Consider the following 20,784-nt stretch of genomic DNA (forward strand, 5'->3'; position numbering starts at 1 on the left):
GCTTCCTGACCTGCATACAGGTTTCTCAAGAGGCAGGTCAGGTGGTCTGGTATGCCCATCTCTTTCAGAATTTTCCACAGTTTATTGTGATCCACACAGTTGAAGGCTTTGGCATAGTCAATAAAGCAGAAATAGACATTTTTCTGGAACTCTGTTGCTTTTTGGATGATCCAGCGGATGTTGGCAATTTGCTCTCTGGTTCCTCTGCCTTCTCTAAATCCAGCTGGAACGTCTGGAAGTTCACGGTTAATTGTCCCAGAATGACTTCTGCACACTTGTAGGTTGATTCTCAAGTGTTTCATCTCCTTGGTTTCCGAGGTTGATGGGGTGGCGGGGGGGGGGTTATGTATTGGTTATTTTGTGTGGACAGAAAACTCTGCATTTCTGTGTGTTAATTTCATGCCTTTGTGAACTCACTGATCGTTTGAGTCTGTTTTCCCCATTGATTCTTTAGGGCTAAGTCTGCTGTCCAATGCAGCTGTCACCTGCAGCTGTTGAATTTTTTTTTAATATTTATTTATTTGGCTGTGTCAGGTCTTTGCTGTGGCACATGAAGTCTAGTTGTGGAGTGCGGGCTCAGAGCAACTGGTCTTAGTTGCCCCACAGCATGTGGGATCTCAGTTCCTCAATCAGGGGTCCACTGCATGGCAAGGCAGATTCTTAACCACTGGACCGCTGGGGAAGTCCCTCTAGTTGTTGAATTTTGATGCAAAAGCACTAACTGAAAGATTGGCCATCAGGATACAACACTGCTTGAGGAAAACCATGTATGGATTTTTTTTTCCCAGTAGACATGTATGGATGTGAGAGTTGGACTATAAAGAAAGCTGAGTGCCAAAGAATTGATGCTTTTGAACTGTGGTGTTGGAGAAGACTCTTGAGAGCCCCTTGGACTGCAAGGAGACCCAACCAGTCAATCCTAAAGGAAATCAGTCCTGAATATTCATTGGAAGGACTGATGCTGAAGCTGAAACTCCAATACTTTGGCCACCTGATGTGAAAATCTGACTGTTTGGAAAAGACCCTGATGCTGGGAGGGATTGGGGGCAGGAGAAGGGGGTGACAGAGGATGAGATGGTTGGATAGCATCACCAGCTCAATGAACATGAGTTTGAGTAAGCTCCAGGAGTTGGTGATGGACAGGGAAGCCTGGTGTGCTGCAGTCCATGGGGTTGGAAACAGTTGGACACGACTGAGCAACTGAGCTGAACTGAACAACCCAGGCGGATTTTTCCCAACATTCCAAAGTTACTTCATTATCAGAAATTCTATATAGAAAATTAAATTTTGTCAGGGCTTTAAAAAAATATTTATTTATTTTGGCTGTGCTGGGTCTTCGTTATGGCACACAGGCTCAGTAGGTACAGTGCCCAGGCTTATTTGTGGCACGTGGATCTAGTTCCCTGACCAGGGATCGAACGTGGGCTCCCTGCATTGGGAGCTCGGAGTCTTAGCCATTGGACCACCAGGCAAGTCCCCGTCAGTGCTCTTTTTGCACCTATGGGGATAATCACATGATTTTTCTTCTGAAATGTACCTGTATAGTGAATTTTCTGTATCAAATTTCTGACAGTGTGGTAACTTTGCGGAGTACTGGGATAAATCCCCCTTGGTGTGGTGTCTTATTTTCCCCATACAGCGTTGCATTCTGATGCCCAGTGTTTCGGTTAGTGCTTTCACATCAGTATTAGTAAGTGATGCTGCTTTGTAAATGTCTTCTTTTATGCTGTCCTTATTGTGGTTAGGTTACCAGTTTTCTTCTTGCATTAGAAAAAGAATATAAAAGTTACCACCTCATTTCAACATTGTGGCATGATTTGTAAAGCTTTAAGACCATTTGGCCCTGAAAGATTTGGTAGGACTTATCTGTGAAATTATCTATGCCTAATTTTTGGGGAGGGTAGGGTGGATTGGGGTGGTTTATGGTACCTTTTTTTTTTCCATGGAAAAAGGTCTGAATTTTCCATGTCTAACAGTGTCAGTTTGGATGTGTGTTTCCCAGGACATTTCCTATTTCTTCTGTGTCTTCAGACTCATTTGTAGAGCCTGACGCAAAGTGGCCTCTTTTCATGATTTCTATTGTTTCAATGATTATTTGCCCTTATTACCTCTTATTTTGTGTATCTGGCTCTCTCCTCTTCTCTCAATTAAGGTAACGAATAGATGACATGTTCTGTTAGTTTAAAAATTAGGATTTTGGTTTACTAATCATGACTGCGATTTTCTGTTTCTTACCCTGTCATATCTGTAATCATTTTTTAGTGTTTCCTTTCATATGCTCTTTATTGATTTACTCAGTTCTTTTTCTAAGCTTTTTTGGGTTGGGAATTTAACTTGTTTTCATATTTTTAAATAAAAATGTTTAATCCTGCGAATTGTCCTATGATCAGTGCTTTAAATGTATTTCAAAGATTTTGGTATGTAGTGTTTTCACATCATTATCTTGTTAGAAATTCTGTAATTTTAGCTGTTTTCGCCCACTCATCCAGGAGTTAGCAATTTAAAAAAATCTCCACATGAAGCCCTTTCTGTCTTCTTTTTGATACTTCATAACTTGTGGCCTTGTTGCATTCTGGTCAGTTTTGTAACAATTCCACTTGGTGGGATTCGATTTCCGTGGCTGTGTAGCAGATTTCCGCAGCTCGGCTTGAGTCACACCTGTTTGCCATCACCTCCGGGCTCCGCGGGTGGCGGTCCCTGCCCAGCTCGCCGGGCCAGACCCATGGGGTGCTGTGCACGTGCTCCCTCAGGGGGCCGTGCTCCTCGTGTGGGGGCGTCTCGACCGGCTCAGGTGGGAACCTGGAGCCGGTGGGGAGTGGCCCAGGGAGCCACAGCGCCTTCGCGCGTCCTCCTGCGGTCCCGCGCACATGCAGGGCCCAGAGTGATTGGAGGGAGAAGGGAGCGGTTCAGAGGTGGCTCTGAGCACGGTCATCCGTGGGCGGTAGGTGGACTCCTTCCTGGTTGTGCCTGGGGGGCTTGGCTGTGAGCTCCTGGGTGAGGGGGGAGAACTCCAGGGGACGGGTAGGTACGTCCAGGGCTGGGTCGGGTGACACCCGTGCTGACCGGGTGTCGGGCTGGTTCCCAGGGGCCACATGGAGGTGGAGGCCGGCGAGGGAGCGGGGCCCAGGGCCTCAGGCTCGGGGCTTGGCCGTGCTGGGGGGCAAGCTTAGGTTGGGGTGGCGGCAAGGCTGGAGGAGGGAGTGGAGGAGGGAGTGGGAGGCTGGGCAGGGAAGCAGGTGAGGGTCGGTGATGGGCGTGGTCTGTGGGGGGTGTCTGGCAGTGGTGTGTGCTGGGGCAGGGGGGCCTGGACTGTCTGGGGTCTTCTAGGTTGGGAGGTTGTTGGAGTGGGGTCGAGTTGGGGGCAGACCCCCAGCAGGTTTGGCTGCCCCCAGGGGCCAAGTCCTGACCACTGGACCACCCAGGGTTTCCTTGCTGGCTGTCTGGAGGCGTCTCCACGGGACAGAGACTGGAGGTAGGACCCCAGCGTCAGAGGCAGCAGCGGGCCCTGACACCACAGCTGGCATCAGCGCAGAAGAGGTTTGAGTCAGGGTTGTGGGGAAACAGCCAAGGGGAGGCAGGCTCCTCCTCTCCTGTGTGAGCAGGACCAGGAAACACATCTGTGTGCGTCTTGTTATTTGTTATTTTTCCCTTGGCTTTTCCTCACTGGCAGAATCTAAGACCCATGTGAAATAGGTTAGATTAGATTAGTGGTTTGAGAACCTCCACGGGGGATGGCCAGGCCGCTTCCCCTCAATTCTACCTAGTGTTTATATGACGTGGGGCTGCAAGCAGAAAGGCCCTTGTCCCTTGGTCCAGCTCTGCCCACAGGCGCTGGACATTGGTACGAGTGAGGCCGAGGTCCGGAACCACAGACCGGTCAAGGCAGCTCCAAGGGACGCACTGTAGCCCCACAAAGGCACTCGGCTCATGAGTACGAAAATCACCATGAAGCTGTCAAAATGGTGGTGGAATGAGGCGTGGGGAGGCTGCCTAGACCAGACCTGGTCAGTCGGGGAGTGGGTCTCTGGGCCTAGTGCCAGCCTCTCACCTCCAGAGGTCAGCATGACAGTCTGGGGGTCCTGTTGACATGGTGACACTCCTTCCTGGGAGCTCTTGGCAGGCAGTGGTGGGCCAGCACTCACCTTGGCTGAACCTGGACTTGGGGGCTTCACATGCAGGAGCAGCTCCTTCAGACCCGGCCTCTGAGGGGCGGGGGCATCTGCAGGCCCACCCTGGGCCTGACCGTGGCTCAGCACTGGGCCCGGGGGAGCGGGGGTGGCTCCCGGGCTGGGGCCCCTGCCCTGGGGAGGAGACCCTGGTGTGACTCTGTGCGGGACGTGGTGCTTGTCTGCCAGCTTCTCCCACTTGGCACTGGTAGCCATCCGGCCTTCTCTGGACTGTCTGCCCCCTCCCACCCTGCCCCAGCTCCTCCAAACAGGGGTCAGTCCCCAGCTGACTGCTGTGTGGCTCTCCCCACTGAGGGGTGGTGGCTGTGTTGACGCCTTTTGTCAGGCTCAGGAACCTCTCGTCCCAATTTGCTGAGAGGTGGTTGCTGTTTATCGTGAATAGATACTGAATTTTGTCTGATGTTTTTTCCGCCTCTGTTGATAGGATTGTGTGGTTTCTCTTATTTGGTCTTTTAATTGATTTTTGAGTTTCGAAGCCGCTATGCATTTCTAGGCGGAGCCCACTTGATCGGTGGCTTGTTTTCTGTGTTGTGAGGGATCATGGTCTCTGATTTTCTTATTTGTCCTTTCTTAATTTGGTTTGGATAAAGCTGACCTGGGAAGTGTTCCCTCTTTTTCTACTTTCTGGAAGAGATCAGGTAGGACTGCTGTTATTTCTTCCTTAAATGTTTGAAGAATCCGCCTGCAATGCAGGAGACCCAGGTTTGATCCCTGGGTGAAGAAGATCCCCTGGAGGAGGGCATGGCAACCCACTCCAGTATTCTTGCCTGGAGAATCCCCATGGAAAGAGGAGCCTGGTGGGCTACAGTCCATGGGTTCGCAGAGAGCTGGACACGACTGAGCGACTAAACCACCACCACTAGAATTCACCAGTAAAATCACTTGGGCCTGGGCATTTCTCTTTCATAGTTATAACTACAAATTCAATGTCCTCACAGTTATAGGACTATACAGTACCTGTTACATTTGAGTAGGTTTGGGTGTTTGTGGTTTGGGAGGATTTGGTTCATTTCATCTAAATTATCAAAGGAGAGCTGTTCCTACATCTGACTTGGGTGTGTCCAGTGAGGCCGGGGCCAAGCGTGTGCCCCCAGGGCCAACCAGAGAGGTCAGAGGAAGCCCGGGAGGGAGTGCTCCCGTCACACCTGCACTCGGGTGGGATGGTGGCTGTGCTGGTGTCCTGGGGCTGCTAAGTCAGGTCCCCACAACCTGGACAGCTGAAATCAGGTGACGTCCCCTGTGTGCCATCTCCCCTTGGGGTTAGGACCCTGGGCCCAGCCTCGCCTCCTCTTAGCTCATCGAACTGGAAAGCCCCTATTCCAAGGTTATGTTCTGAGGTTCTGTGTAGATGTAAATTTTGGGAGACACTGTTCAACTCAACATTCAAAAAACTAAGATCTTGGCATCTCGTCCCATCACTTCATAGCACATAGATAGAGAAAAAGTGGCAACAGTGACAGATTTTATTTTCTTGGGCTCTAAAATCACTATGGGTGGTGACTGCAGCTATGGAATTAAAAGATGCTGCTCCTTGGAAGGAAAGCTACGACAAAACTAGACAACGTATTAAAAAGCAGAGACATCACTTTGCCAACAAAGGTCCGTGCAGTTGAAGGGGGTGACAGAGGATGAGATGGTTAAATGGCATCTCTGACTCAGTGGAGGTGGTGAAGGACAGGGAAGCCGGGGTGCTGCAGTCCGTGGGGTTGCAGAGTCAGGCATGACTTAGCAGCTAACAACAGCAAACTCAATCTGCTACTGCCGACATATAGGCCGTCCCTGGTGGAGTTGATCCCCTTGTGTGGGGACTGAGGAGCAGGGAACCCCAGGCCTGGGGATGCCTGACCTGAGACCCGCGGTGAAGGACACACCAGGGTGGACCCAGGACAGCCTCTTGGGTGGACCTGTGTGCTAAAGCCCCAGGGCCATGGTTGGCAAGGGGTGTGCTTGTGGCACTGGGTTGGAAGCAGCTGGGGGAGGATGGGACCGCTGGATCTGGGTAGTTGTCTGGGGGTGTTGGTGTTGGCAGGGCCTGGTCCCCCAGGACAACGCATGAGCTCTGAACGTGCCGTCCACTCCACTGGATGTGACGGTAAAAGGCCTCGGGGGCCGCAGTGCCCGGTGGAGATGGACAGACGGGACAGAGGGACGGCCCGGCCGGCTGCTTGCTGGGCGCCAGCCCCTGCAGCTGCACGCGGCCTCAATGGACTGAGGGGCTTTGATGGGGACACAGTTGGCCCCTGATAACTCGCTAATGGCGCTTCATATTTTTTCGTCTAGAAGAATTGTGTGAGTGTGAAGACTGCAGGGAGATGGAGGCCACTTGATGAAGAGCCTTGAGCCCACCCCTTAAAGGAACAAGGCGCGTTTCTCCCAAGGCCCCGACAGCTGGCTCCTCCAGCTCCAGCCCAGCCTATTGAGATGCAAATGCATGCCTGGCGGGAGTGCAGCTGCTGGCTGGCACTGAGGCCCTCGCCCCAGGTGCAGCCCCTCCGAGCCAGCGCCAGCCGGGGCTGCCACACAGACGACCCTTCCAGGACAAACGGCATCGTGGCCCCACGCGGGAGGAGAGGCAGGTGAGAGGCTTTGTCTGGTTCTGCCGGCTCTGTGCCACCGCTTGCCTGACTTTCGGCCCCAAAGTGCGGTGTCCCTGCAGGTAGATGAAGGAAGCTTTGGGAACCTGCTCTGGTCCTCAGGGCTTGGGGAGAGGGAGGAAGGGCTGTCTGGGGCTTTTGAGTCTCTCGTAACAGGTTTACGAACTCAGGGAACAAAGCCCTTCGACAATGGGCAACCAACAAAGGGAAAATGTGTCGGTCAGAACACAAGAGAGGTGCTCGGGGAACCTACCCGGAGTCAAGTGGGCACACACGGTCTGGGAAAAGACAAACACCAGCTCCAGACTCTTACAGTAAATGCGGCCTAAAAGGTCTGACACTATGACGAGAGCATTTTTCTGTAGAAAGCATTTTAATTGTGGATTGGAACACATATGGAAGTTCACAAAACGTGAGCTCAGAAAATGTTCACAAACAGGATGTGGGTGTAACTGCCCCAGGAGGCGCCCCCCAGTGTTATCTGCACTGGCCTGCGCTCCCGTGGGGTCGAGTCGTACGTGAAATCGTGCGGCAGAATTCGAGTGCCGTCAGTTGTCCCATCGTGCACGTGCAGGCCCGTGTGTATTTCTCCGCTCCTGAGAGGCGTCTGGGTCCTCAGTGACCCATCAGTGCTGCTGTGACCTCTTGTGCTTGCCTGTAGTGCACAGGGACATCTGTCTACACGTCCGTTGTGATGCTTCAGACATGGCACTGCTGGGTCCTGGTGTGTACAGCATCCGCCTTAGGAGACGTCACCAGTCTCCAGTGGGGACCAATGCTTCTACTGCTCTCTGGCTTCACCAACACCTGGCATTGAAAGTCTCATTTTAGCCTGCTGTAGTGAGGTTCCAGGGTTTCTTACTTGACCGAGGGATAAGTGGTGGCATGCTGGAGCTGGCTTGACTGCCACACAAGACTGCCCATGCTCACTGCTCCCAAGCTCTGTGCTGAGTGATCTGGTGAGAGTATTTAATCATGGAAATTAAAAAATACTACAAATCAGGGCTTTATCCATGGAGTCAGTCATAATTTACATAAAACAAAATGCACCTATGTTAAGTGTACAGCTTGATGGTTTCTGAGAAACCCTGAAGTACCTACCCTGCAATTAAGACAGAACATTTCCAGCTCTTGTAAATACTCCCTTGTTTCACTTCCCAGTCAGCCCCTCCCCAACCCGCCCCGTGGGGTTAACCCCTAACCTGTTCTCTGTCCCTGTAGTTGAGACTCTTTCCCTCCCTATAGCCCTGTATAAGGGGATGACAGAGGATGAGATGGTTGGATGGCATCACCGACTTGATGGACGTGAGTTTGAGGAAGCTTTGTGAGTTGGTGATGGACAGGGAAGCCTGACATGCTGCAGTCCATGGGGTCACAGAGAGTCAGGCATGACTGAGCGACTGACCTGATAGCCCTGTATACATGGAATGATACAGTGTGTATTCCAGTGTGTATTAGCTCAGCATGTTTTCGAGGTTCAGGTTTGTAGCAATGATTTGATCCATTTATTGCTAAGAATTATTTGTTGTGTGTTTACGGCACTATGGGCTCATCCACTTGCCTACTGATGGACTCCTGGGCTGCTCCCAGCTCTGTGGTTATTATGAGTAAGTCTGCTAAGGACCTGCTTACAGGTCTCTGTGTTTTCATACCTAGGAGAGGAATGGCTGGGCCGTATGGTAGTACATGTTTAATGTTTTTTCAAAATGCCGAACTGTTTTTCATGTGGTTGTACGTTTTTATATTCTGACCAGTAGTGTGTGTTTCCTCTTCCTCTATTTTATGAAAGTTTGTGTAGGATGATATTTTTTTCATTAAATGTTGGATAGAACATACTAATCAGGCCATCTTGGTCTGAAGTTTTGTGAGAAGATTTTAAATTAAGAATTCATTTTTAAAAAATTGTTATGGAACTGTTAGGGTTTTCTCTTTCTTTGTGAGTCAGTTTTAGTACGGGTACTTTCATGGAATTCTTTTTCACGTCAACTGGCATGTAAAGTCTATTGGAGTAAAACTCACAATCTTCTCTTCTTATCCTTTCGGTGTCTATAGGATCTGTAGTGATGTCCCCCTTTTTCTTCTTGATGCTGTAATTTGTGTTTTGTCTCCTTTTTTGCTTGTTCATTGTGGCTAGAAGTGTATCCCTTTTACTAATACATTTTTAAGCTTTTTAAAAAGCAAAGATACTCATTTCTTTTCGAAAATGTTTATCACTTTTGACTGCCCTGGTCTTTGCTGCTGTGGGTGGACTTTCTCCAGTTGCAGTGGGGGGTGCTCTCTGTGATGCTTCCCGTTGCAGCGGCTTCTCTCATTGCGGAGCCCAGGCTTCAGGGCACACGGGCTCCACAGCTGTTGCTCAAGGGCTTAGCTGTTCCTTGGCATGCGGAGTATTCCGGGACCGGGGATCGAACCTGTGTTCCCTACACCGGCAGGTGGATTCTTAACCACTGGATCACCAGGGAAGTCTCCTTTCACTGATATTTTCAAGGAACCAGAGTGGGTTTCAGTGATTTTGTTCTCTAATGTTTGGTCCTGAAAGGGTTTTTGTTTTATGCAGAGGTCTTTGGTGGGAGTCCCCATGTCATCAGGACTAGGTGCCTCTTCCCTGCAGCCTGGGGTACACTGTTCTGCCTTTCACCTCCTCTGGTACTGAATTTTGTGTGTGTGAGTTCAGATACAAAATTTGATTTTTTGTCCTCCAGCATTTTTGCATGGGTTGAGCCAGAGGGTTTTTGCAGTAGAACAACTCACTGTAGCGAGATTTTAAAGGGACAACTTTTCGGTTAGAAGAAAGATATCACAGAGAGAGATAGTGGGCCTCAACCTGGAAGCTAGCGCAAAAAGACAAGAAAGAGAGAATTGCCTGGCAGTCCAGCGGTTAGGACTTGGCGCTGTCACCACCAAGGGCCTGAGTTTGATCCCTGGTCCGTTGTTGTTCAGTTGATCAGTCGTGTCTGACTTTTTGCCACCCTCATGGACTGCAGCATGCCAGGCTCCCCTGTCCTTCACCATCTCCCGGAGCTTGTTCAAAGCTTGTTCTGTTGAGTCGGTGATGCCAGCCAACCATCGAATCCTCTGTCATCCCCTTTCTTCCTGCCTTCGATCTTTCCCCACATCAGGGTCTTTTCTACTGAGTTGGCTCTTTGCATCAGGTGGCCAAAGTATTGGAGCTTCAGCATCAGTCCTTCCAATGAATATTCAGGGCTAATTTCCTTTAGGATTGACTGATTTGACCTCCTTGCAGCCCAAGGGATTCTCAAGAGTCTTCTCCATCACCACAGTGAAAAGCATCAATTCTTTGGTGCTCAGTCTTCTTTATGATTCAACCATGACTATTGGAAAAACCATAGTTAGGGCTGAACTAAAATCCCACACACTGTGCAGCCAAAATAAATGAATAAAAAAGAAAACAAAAGCTTCAGGTGGGTAGAAAAGAAAGAACACCATTCACTATTTGCATGCAAACTACAGACACAACTTAGAGACACCGTGGGTTTGGTTCCAGCATACAGCAGGAAGCTTTAGTGCAATAACGAAGTCATATGACCGTCTTTGCTTCCCAGTGCATACAAAAGTTACCTTTACACTGTGCTGTTGTCTACTAAGTGTGCAATAGCCTTTTGTTTAAAGAGCAGTGTGCATACACGCCTTCCATTTAAAAACTCTAATCATCATCTGAGCCTTCAGTGAGTTGCCTTGGTGTTGATATCTGCTGACTGAGCAGGGTGGCGGTTGCTGAAGGCTGGTGGCTGTGAGTTTCTTAAAAGCAGATGCTGACGTCTGGCACACTGACTCTTCCTTTCTGAGTGAGTTCTCTGCAGTAGGCAGGGGCACTGAGAGCAGTGTGCCCATAGTTGTTCGGTTGCTCAGTCGTGTCTGACTCTTTGCTACCCCATAGCTGAACTTCTTTAACAATTGGAGTCAGTCCTCCCCAGCCCTGCTGCTGCTTTATCAACTAAGTTCATGTACTATTTGAAAGTTTTTGTTTCCATTTCAACAGTATTCACAGCATCTTCACTGGAGCTGATTCCGTCTCAAGAAGCCACTTTCTTTGCTCATCCATGAGCAGCAACTCCTCATTCATTAAAAATTCTGTCAGGAGATTGAAGCAACTCAGTGACAACTTTAGGCTCCACTGCTAGTTCTCTTGCTGTTTCTGCCACGTCAGCAATGCCTTCCTCCACTAAAGTCTTGAAGCCCTCAAAGCCACCCACGGGGGTTGGAGTCAGCTTCTTCCAAACTCCTTTTAGTGTCGATGAGTCCTGAGTCACAAAAGTTCTTAACGGCATCTAGGATGGTTTTCAGAAGGTTGTCAGTGACTTTGCCCGGGTCCATCCAAGGTATCGCTGCCTTAGGACATGTGTTTCTTAATTAATGACTTATCTTTGATCCTTGGGCTGCAAAATGTATGTTGAGTTAGCAGGCATGAAGATAACATTAATCTCATTGTTCATCTCCATCAGAGTTCTTGGGGGACCAGGTGCATTGTCAGTGAGCAGTAATATTAATATTTTGAAAGGAACTGGAATTTTTTTCCCTGAGCAGTAGGTGTCAACAGTGGGCTTATAATACTCAGTAAACCATGTTGTAAACAGATGTGCTGCCATCCAGATTTTGTGGCTCCATTTATGGAGCGCAGGAGGGTAGATTTCACGTAATTCTTAAGGGCTCTAGGATTTTCAGATGGTCAGTGAGCATTCGCTTCAACTCAAACGCACCAGCTGCCCTAGCCTCTGACAAGAGAGTCAGCCTGTGCTTTGAGGCCAGGCCCTGACTGCTCTCCGACTCTGAGAGTCCTAGGTGGCTTCTTCCGATAGAAGGCTGTCTTGTCTGCATTGAGAAATCTGTTATTTGGTGTAGCCAGCTTCATTAATTGGCTCAGCTAGGTCTTCTGGATGCCTTGCTGAGCGCCCACATTAGCACTTGCTGCTTCACCTTGTACTTTTCTTTGTCATGGAGGCAGCTTCTTCAGCCTCACGAACCTACCTCTGCCAGCCTCAGGCTTTCCTTCTGCGTCTTCCTCCCCTCTCTCAGCCTTCACAGAATTGAAGAGAGTTAGGGCTTTGCTCTGCATGAGGCTTTTGTTTAAGGGAATGTTCTGGCTGGTCAGATTTTCAATCTAGACTAAAACTTTCTCCACATCAGCAATAAGGCTGACTTTCTTATCATTCATGTGTTCACCGAAGGAGCACTTTTAATTTCCTTCAAGAACTTTTTGTCTTCACAACTTGGCTATTTGGTGCAAGAGGCCTAGCTTTTGGCCTGTTTTGACTTTTGACTTGTCTTCCTCACTAAATTTAATCATCTTTGTTATTGTTCAGTCACTAAGTCATGTTCGACTCTGCAACCCCATGGACTGCACGCCAAGCTTCCCTGTCCTTTACTATCTCCCTGAGTTTGCACAAACTCATGTCTACTGAGTCGGTAATTTCACCCAACCATCTCATCCTCTGTTGTCCCCTTCTCCTCCTGCCCCGTCTTTCCCAGTGAGTTGGCTCTTTGCATCAGGTGGCCAAAATATTGGAAAAAACTTTAGCTTCAGCGTCAGTCCTTCCAATGAATATTCAGGGTTGACTTCCTTTAGGATTTACTGGTTTGATCTCCTTGCATCCAAAGGACTCTCAGGAGTCTTCTTCAACACCATAATTCAAAAGAGTCAGTTCTTCAGCACCCAGCCTTCCTCATGGTCCAGTCATCTTTAGCTTTTGCTTTAAAGTGAGAGATGTGCAACTCTTCCTTTCACTTGAACACTTTAGTGGCCATTGTAGGGGGATTGATTAATTGGCCTAACTTCAGTATTGTTGTATCTCGGGGAACAGGGAGTCCTAAGGAGAGAAAGAGAGCTGGGAGGATGGCAGGTCAGAAACAAATGTTGATCCGTTAGGTTCACAGTCTCATAAAGGTACAGGTTGTGGTCTCAAAACAATTAACAGTAGTGACATCAAAGATCACTGATCACACATCACCATGACAAATGCAATATTCAAACACTTTAATTATTATTAAGAGAACGAAATTAATATTTAATTAATATTAAGTAAATATTACTACTAAAATGTGACATGGAGGCCTGACGTGACAAAATGCTCTTGAGAGATGGTGCCGACAGGCTAGATGCTGGGTTGTTTCAATTTGTAAAAAGCACCAGTGTCTGTGAAGTGCGATGAGACAAGTCTGCCTGTGTTAGAACAAGAAGCTTCAGCCTGTTGTGAGGGATGTGCTAAAGATGTCAAGGCAGTTTAGAGCAGCGTGGGCTGAGACCACGAGGTCCCAGGATGTATGATAAAGCTGTTATCATGTGGACCATGCGAACCCCCGAGCAGGTGTGACCCCTGGAACGGTGAACCACACAGCCCGGAGGCTGCAGGGTCAGCTGCTGCTCACCCGTCAGATCAGTCCCAGTGGATGAGGTGGCCACACACCTGCAGAGAGCGGGCAGAGGATCCAGCTGTGCTCCGCCCCGAGGCCTTGCTAAGAATCTCACCTGAGTTGGGAAGAGGGGGTCAGTGGCCTCAGCAGACTCAGGTTTCAGAATCACCAGCACCGCGTAGCCACGGTTGCCCTTCTGTTTGCCCGCCTTTCCTTGGCCTGGCATCGCGCAGCCATGACTGCGCTTATCATTTGCTTGTCTTTCCTCAGCTAATTGGTAGTCGCGTGTGTGCCTGTCTTTCCAAGACCATCAGTGCCCAAGTGTGGTCACAGGCTGATTCTGGACACCCACCTTCCATCCCACCCGCCAACCACAGCTGCATGTTTCAGCCTGAGTGAATCCAGGCCTGTGTGCACAGCAGTAAAGGGACGAAGCACCTAACCTGCCCTCCCCCCACCCTTTTGTGCCATGTGTGCCACACACATGGCAGCGTGAGGTCTCCCAGCCCCTGGGGCAGGGTCTCAGGACACTTACAAGGTTTTCTCTTTCGTTTTATTTAAAAAAATAGAGATGAAATTGACATTAAGATTAATCATCTTGTAGTGAGCATTCAGTGTCATTTAGCATATCAGTGTCATGCAGTCAGCATCTAGTTTCAAAGTATTTTATTACCTCAGAAAGAAGCCTTGGACCATTAGCAGTTGCCCCCGCCACCATTTCCCCTCTGGCAACCACTAGCCAGCTTTCTATCCTTATATTTACCTGTTCTAGATATTTCTGTAAAAGGAATCATATAACAGGTGATCCTTTTGTCTGGCTTATTTTACTGGGCATAATGTTTTCATAGAAAAGCTATGACCCACCTAGACAGCATATTAAAAAGCAGAGCCATTACTTAGCCGACAAAAGCCCATCTAGTCAAAGCTATGGTTTCTTCAGTAGTCATGTATGGATGAGGGAGTTGGACTATAAAGAAAGCCGAGTGCCGAAGAATTGACGCTTTTGAACTGTGGAGTTGGAGAAGACTCTTGAGAGTCCCTTGGACTGGAAGGAGATCAAACTAGTCGATCCTAAAGGAAATCAGTCCTGAATATTCATTGGAAGGACTGATACTGAAGCTGAAGCTCCAATACTTTGGCCACCTGATGTGAAGAACTGACTCAATGGAAAAGACCCTGATGCTAGAAAAGACTGAAGGCAGGAGGAGAATGGGACAACAGAGGATGAGATGGTTGGATGGCATCAACAACTCGATGGACATGAATTTGCATAAACTCCGGGCGCTGGTGATGGACAGGGAGGCCTGGCATGCTGCAGTCCATGGGGTCACAGAATTGGACATGACTGAGCAATTGAACTGAACTGAAAGTTTTATCCACATTGCAGTGTGTACTGGTACTTAGAAAAGAAATATTTGGCTGTGTTGGGTTTCAGTTGCGGCACATGTGATCTTTAGTTGTCGCATGAGGACTTACTTGCTGTGAAACCTAGCTTCCCAGCCAGCGATCGCACCTGGGCCACCTGCATTGGGAGCACAGAGTCTTATTAGCCCCTAGGCCACCAGGGAAAGTCCCTGAGTTAAGTTTTGAATATGGTGTGAGGTAAGGGCCTAACCTCATTCTTTAGCATTTAGATCCATTTTCCCCAGCATCATTTGAAAAGACTATCCTCTTTCCCCTGAATGGTCTTGGCACCTTGTCAAAGACCATTTGACCAAACGTGTGAGGGATTCTCTAGGCTCTGCTTTCTATTCTGTTGATCTATGTGTCTATTTTTGTGCTATTACCAGTTTTGATTACTTTGTATTAAGTTTTAAAATCAGGAAGTGTGAGCCTTTCAACTTTCTTCTTTTTCAAAGTTGTTTTCATTATTTGGGGCCCTTGCAATTCCATGTGGACTTGTTTTTTTTCATTATTTGGGGCCCTTGCAATTCCATGTGGACTTGAGGATTGACCTGTATATTTCTATAAAACAGGCCATCGAATTTTGATAGAGATTCATCAACTTAGTAGATACTTGATTAGTACTGTCATCTTAACAGAATTAAGTCATCAAACCCAGGGACACAGACGCTTCTCACTTTTGTACTTTTCATTGCGGAAGTCGCTCACCTCCTTGGTTACATTTATTCTCGGGTATTTGACCCTTTTGGATGCTACTGTAAGTGGCAGTGTTCCTTTAGTTTCTTTTTCAGGTTGTTCGTTGCAGGTATAGAAACACATCTGATCCTTGCATATTGATCTCACACCCTGAATCTTTGCTGAATTAGCTTATTAGCTCCAGTAGTATTTTTGTGGATCACTGGACTTTTCTATATATAAGATTATATCATCTGTGAATATAGTTTCACTCCTTCCGTTCCAATTTCAAAGCCTTTTAATTATTTTTCTTGACTAATTGCTCTGGCTCAATCTCCACTGCAGTGTTGAATATCAGTGGAGCACACGGGCGTCCTGGTCTCGGTGTTAAAGTTCACAGTCTCTCACCACTGGGGATGACATTAGCTGTGGGGTTTTTCATGAATGTTTGTTATGTGTGGAAATGCCCGTCTTTCCCTAGTTTTCTGAGTGGTTTTATCATGGGAGCAAATGACTTTCTTGTATCAATTGAAAGAATTTTTTTTTTCTGCACCTATATTCTGTTACTGGAGAAGGAAATGGCAGTCCACTCCAGTATTCTTGCCTGGAGAATCTCATGGACAGAGGAGCCTGGCGGGCTACAGTCCATGGGGTCACGAGAGTCGGACACGTCACGATGACTAAACCACCGCCACCACCACATTCTGTTAACGTGGTGTATTACATTGATGGATCTTCTTACGTTGAACCACTCTGGCATTTCTGGGAAAAATCCTACTCAGCCACAGCATATAATTCCCTTAATATGCGGATAGACTTGTTCTGCTAGTATTTTGTTGAGGATTTTTGTTATAAATAATTCTGATAACAGAACTATCTTTCTTCATAAAGGATACTGCTGTATTTGCGCGCCTTTGTTGCCAGGGTAATACTGCCCTCATAAGATGAGTTAGGAAGTGTTCCCTCCGTTTCTTTTTTGGGAAAGAGCTTGGGAAGGATTTGTGTTAACTTTTCTGTAACAAAGCCATCTGCTTCAGTCTTTTTCTCTGCTAGGAAGTTTTGATTACTGATTCAATTTTCTTACGTGCAAGAGATCTCTTCAATTTCCTCTTTTTTCTTGAGTCACGTTGAGCGTTTCATGTCTTCAGGAATTGGGCTCGTCCGGGTTACCTGATTTGTTGGCCACATTTGTTCGTGCTGTTCTGTTGTCGTCCTTCTTACGTCTGTGACGTAGCTGGTCATGTCCCACTTAGCTTTTATGATTTTAGTTGTTTTATCTTCTCTTTTTGTCAGTAAAAGCTACCGTTTGGTCAATTCTGTTGATTATTTTAGGAACTTTAAACGTTAAGTTTTCTGACACGTGAGTTCCACCTTTGGAACGGAGTCCCTGAGTGCAAAGGGCCATGGTGTCGTCAGGCTGCAGGATATAGGGGGGGAGTGGATCTTGGGGACAGGTTGTCATGATGCTGAGCAAGGGAACCTCTCAGCAGAGGGACGCAAGTAGCCTTCTTGGAATTCAATTGTCCTTCATACCAGAATCTGTTCACTTCTGAAAGGGGTGTTGACCCAGCACGCTGGAGCTGTGGGGGGTGAGGGGCGCTGGGAGTGACAAACAGGTTGATAAAAGTCCAGGTAAAAGGCTGCCTTCCCAGTCCATGCATGTGAGCATCTCAGTCCCTGCCTCTGCTGTTCGCTGCGTTAAGAAGAGACCACGGTCTAATTCACGAAGCCCTGCAAGCACAGCTACCGTGTGAGGGTGCTCAGCTGTGCTTAGAAATCGGGGGAGCAGGAAGAAAGGCAGTAAGCGTGTGGCCCGAGGAGGAGACGACAGGCAGTCCTGGACAAGGTGGCAGGAAGGAGAAGCGCGCGGGGGAGACGGAGCAGGATGGACAAGGTGGCAGGAAGGAGGAGCGCGCGGGGGAGACGGAGCAGGACAGCTCACCTGAGAAGCCGGAGCGGCAGCTGAGAGAGCAGGGATGAGGAGGCCAAGAACAGCCCCCAACGAACGTCGCGGGGAGCAGGCCTCAGCCCCTGGGCGGCCTCGAGCGGGGCAGTCAAGGCAGGTAGCCAGGCACTCAGGGCCGCTCAGGCTTCCACGTCTCCACGGGCCGTTCTAAAAACTGACAGCCTCAGGAGATGGTCCTGCCCCTGTGGGGCCACAGGCTGTATTTGCCGACCCTGTCCCTCCAGAGCCGGCGGCCTAAGAGCACAGAACGTCGGGCCATCCCTGTGTGGATGCGGAAGCCTGGGGAGAGGAGGACTGGATCTGACTGAGGGTGGGCCTGACCTCAGCTTTATCATCTCCAAGAGAGAGACCTTCTGGCGAAGGATGATGCCCGGAGCCCCTTTGATGGAGGCAGGCTCTCACACACCCTGCTCACGGGGACAGGACCTGTGCTGAGCCTTTTGCTCCATCCTTGAGCAAGAGGGAGGCCGTGGGTCCTCCCTGAGACAGGCCCCCAGCTGAGCCACCAGCCAGACTCAGTGGGTCACCTGAGCTTAGCTGCTGCTTGGTGACCGGAGGCCCAAGTCCTGTTCCTGGAGCAAGAGGGCTGAGTGCAGGGCCCTCGAGTTGGAGAGTTGGGGGGAGGTGTGGGGCTGGGCCTGGGCGTTGTGACCGTCACCACATAGACCCCCATTCAGACTGTGGCAGCCACAGGGGCAGAGCGCTCTGCAGGGGAGAAGTCTCCAGATGGGGCGGGGGTCTCAGCGAGGGCCAGCCTGTCAGGCAGAGGTTTCCATGAGGCGGTAGCTCGAGAGAGTGGGTGGGAAGAACTGACCTTAAATTTCCAGTCCCCTAGAGGGTCAATGTCCGGGCCATACTCTGCTCACCTCTCTTGTGAGCAGGCCACCCCTTCCTGTGTTCTGAGAATACCTCTGCCCCTGCCTTGAGTGGACTCCTGGTTTTAGAAGGTGAACCTAGGACCCTGTGCAGCAGCCTGTGCCTGATAGAAATTCAGTTCCCAACCTGCATCTGAGCTTGTTGAGAAGGGCGGATCCTCACCCACCAGAACCCCCAGGACTCAGTCGCCTGTCCCAGGAGGGGTGAGCCAAGCCCCCACCTCGTGTCCCTGCCCCGCCGACCTCCCCACCAACAGCTGACTGTCCTGACACTGGACAGAGGCAGCCTGAGTTGGAGCAGACACGTGTGTCTGGGCCTTTCTCTCGCATCAGGTCAATAGTGTATCCAGCACTGGGGGGCCAATGTGAGCCCCCGCCAACCCATGTGTGACCAGGAGCAGCTGGGGTCGAGCAAAGGCAGGAGAGGTGGCCCTGAGCGTTGTGAGCACCGCGAGCTCCCAGTGCAGAGGCCCTGCGGCCCCACGTGGCTGGTGGGCGAGCAGGGTGAGAGGACACAGGGGAGGGGCAAGGTGATGGGTGGAGACCCCAGGTTCAGGCTCAGTGAGGTGGGCCATGGGAGGGCTCTGCAGGAGGATGGGGTCTGACTGTCCTCGAGAGGAGGGTGTGGGTCTCAGGACAGGCTCTGAAGGTCGGGTGGGGCCGCTTCTGACCAGTGCGGACCCCTCAGGGACCCGAGCCTCTGGAGGCACGGGCAGGTCTGATGGGGCCCTTGATTTGTTAGTGGGCCATGTGCCCACCCTGGCTGCACCTGGGACGTCCCCTGGGGCGAGAGGGTGCCACCGGGCCCCGGGCCACCTTCCTGCTGTCACTCCTGTCCATGGCCCCACCCACGGCTCCGCCCAGCCTGCAGGTCTGGGCATCACCACCCGCGTGTGTCCTAAGAGGTCCCAGGAGTCTTGGGACCAGCATGGCTGGACCGAGGCCAAGAGAAGAGCCCACACCAGGGGTGCCAAGTCCTGTGGCCTCCCAGTCCTGATCTCCGGGTGGCGCTGAGCCCAGAGTGTGGTGGGCAGGGCTGGCAGGGCAGGGACCCACCATGTCTCCTGGCAAGGAGGCCACCTGTGGTTCTGGGGCCAGGGGGCCACCCCAAGCTAAGACACAGTGTCTCTTCAAGCCCCCTGCCCGTCCTGGGCCCCACAGGGGCACCCCCGGTGCTCCCACCCACGGGCAGGGCCCCCAGGACAGGCCCCCAGGAGGGGCCCAGGCACGGCGGGCCGCGGTAGCTCCATGCAGCCATCGTGGGCAGACGTGCTGGCTCCAGGCTCCGCGTCTGAGGCCCCGTCTGTCCCGTGGTAGACACAGGGCGCCTGTTTGCCTGCGAGCAGAACACGGCCTCTCTGTTGGCACCTGGGCCGGCCGGCCCCCAGGCAGGCAGGGGGGCTCTGCACAGACTCACGCTTGTGCCCACCTCAGTCTGGCCTCCTGGCCTAGACCAGCTTGTTCTCGCAGGGACCCTCCGCGTTGCGGCAGGCGCCGTGGATGGCAAGGGGGGCAGGTGTCCACTCACCGCTGACGTCAGGCTGTGGAGGTTCTGGGCTGCAGCCCAGGAGGGTTGCCAAGCAACACACCATTAATCCAGTTCCACCTGAAGCAAGCAGGCCACAGAGTGGCTGCCCTGGGGACCCTGCACCCCAGCGCCCAGGCTGGGGCTGACCGCTCTGCTGGGACTCCCTCCCGGGTTAGGGTCAGGGAGCAGGAGGCTCCAGCGTGAGATGGGGAGCGTGGTCACATGTAGGGAGAGGACCTTGATCAGGGTTGGTGGGGGTAGCCCACCCAAGGAGGACAGAGGCCCTGTCCACACCCCTGGGCGTTGGTCACTGCAGGGGAGAGTGGGTGCAGGGGTGTGTGGGCTCTGAGGGGAGGCCCGGCTTCTCCCACCCAGGCACCTCCTGCGTGCAGTGGGGACCCACTCGGGAGGAGAGAGGAGAGGTGAGGTTCTCTCCCAGCCACACTGGCACACGGCACGCTGGGCTGAGGACCAGCCCGGCAGTGCCAAGGACCCAGAGTGGGTGCTGCGGGCACGGCTGGGGGCAGAGGCCGTGCGGGCAGCACTGGGACGCCAGTGTCCGGGGCCTGCTGACCGGGAGCGTGGCCAGGGCGGGCGCCTCAGGACCCCCTGGTGAGCAGCGACGTGGGGCCCAGGCAGACGAGGAGGCGTGGACCCCACCCGGGCCAGCAGCCCCTCCTCTCCAGCCCTGCTTCCTGCATGTCCTTGTGGACGGAGACCCCTCACTCAGAGCAGCCAGCCGCTGTCTTCCTGCTTTATTTCCTGCCGTGAGCCCTGCCCGCCTCTACTCGGGTTCCGGGTACGGCCACTCCCGGGACGTGAAGTAGCCCCTCAGGTCCTGGCGGCTGAGTGGCGGGAAGTAGGGGCCCAGCCGCCTGCGGATCCACCACTTGCCCTCGGCCGCGTGCCTGCCTCCGGGGCGGCTGAACTTGTACCTGTAGTGCTCTCCTCGGACCCACCTGCAAGGCGAGGGCAGCGGGCAGCCTCGGGCCCTGGGCAGCCCTGGGTGCAGAGCTGGGCTGTGCCAGGAGCAGCCAGAGGCCCAGCCTGTGATGGTGGGCAGGGGGGCTCGGGAGCAGAAGGGCCAAGCCTCAGGGCCCGCAGACGGAGTCCGCGGTCCTCAGTGGCTGCGTGGGGCCTCGGGACTGTTGTGTTCAGGCCTGGTTCTGGGCCGGGCTGGCCCCCA

At 51.4% G+C, this 20,784-nt stretch overlaps 1 protein-coding gene across 5 annotated transcripts in view; it reads right to left on the reverse strand.

The window, feature by feature from the left end:
• Positions 1-20,338: 20,338 nt before the first annotated feature.
• Positions 20,339-20,784, reverse strand: part of LMF1 (lipase maturation factor 1) — a 51,682-nt gene continuing 51,236 nt past the window's right edge. For all 5 annotated transcript variants that reach the window (XM_069570454.1, XM_069570451.1, XM_069570453.1 and 2 more), the window contains one exon: positions 20,339-20,557. In XM_069570454.1, coding sequence (XP_069426555.1) covers positions 20,383-20,557 — 175 coding nt within the window. In that variant the 3' untranslated portion in view covers positions 20,339-20,382. The remainder of the gene's footprint in view (positions 20,558-20,784) is intronic.

Source organism: Ovis canadensis, chromosome 24 (assembly GCF_042477335.2).
Source record: "Ovis canadensis isolate MfBH-ARS-UI-01 breed Bighorn chromosome 24, ARS-UI_OviCan_v2, whole genome shotgun sequence".
Lineage (NCBI taxonomy): Eukaryota > Metazoa > Chordata > Mammalia > Artiodactyla > Bovidae > Ovis > Ovis canadensis.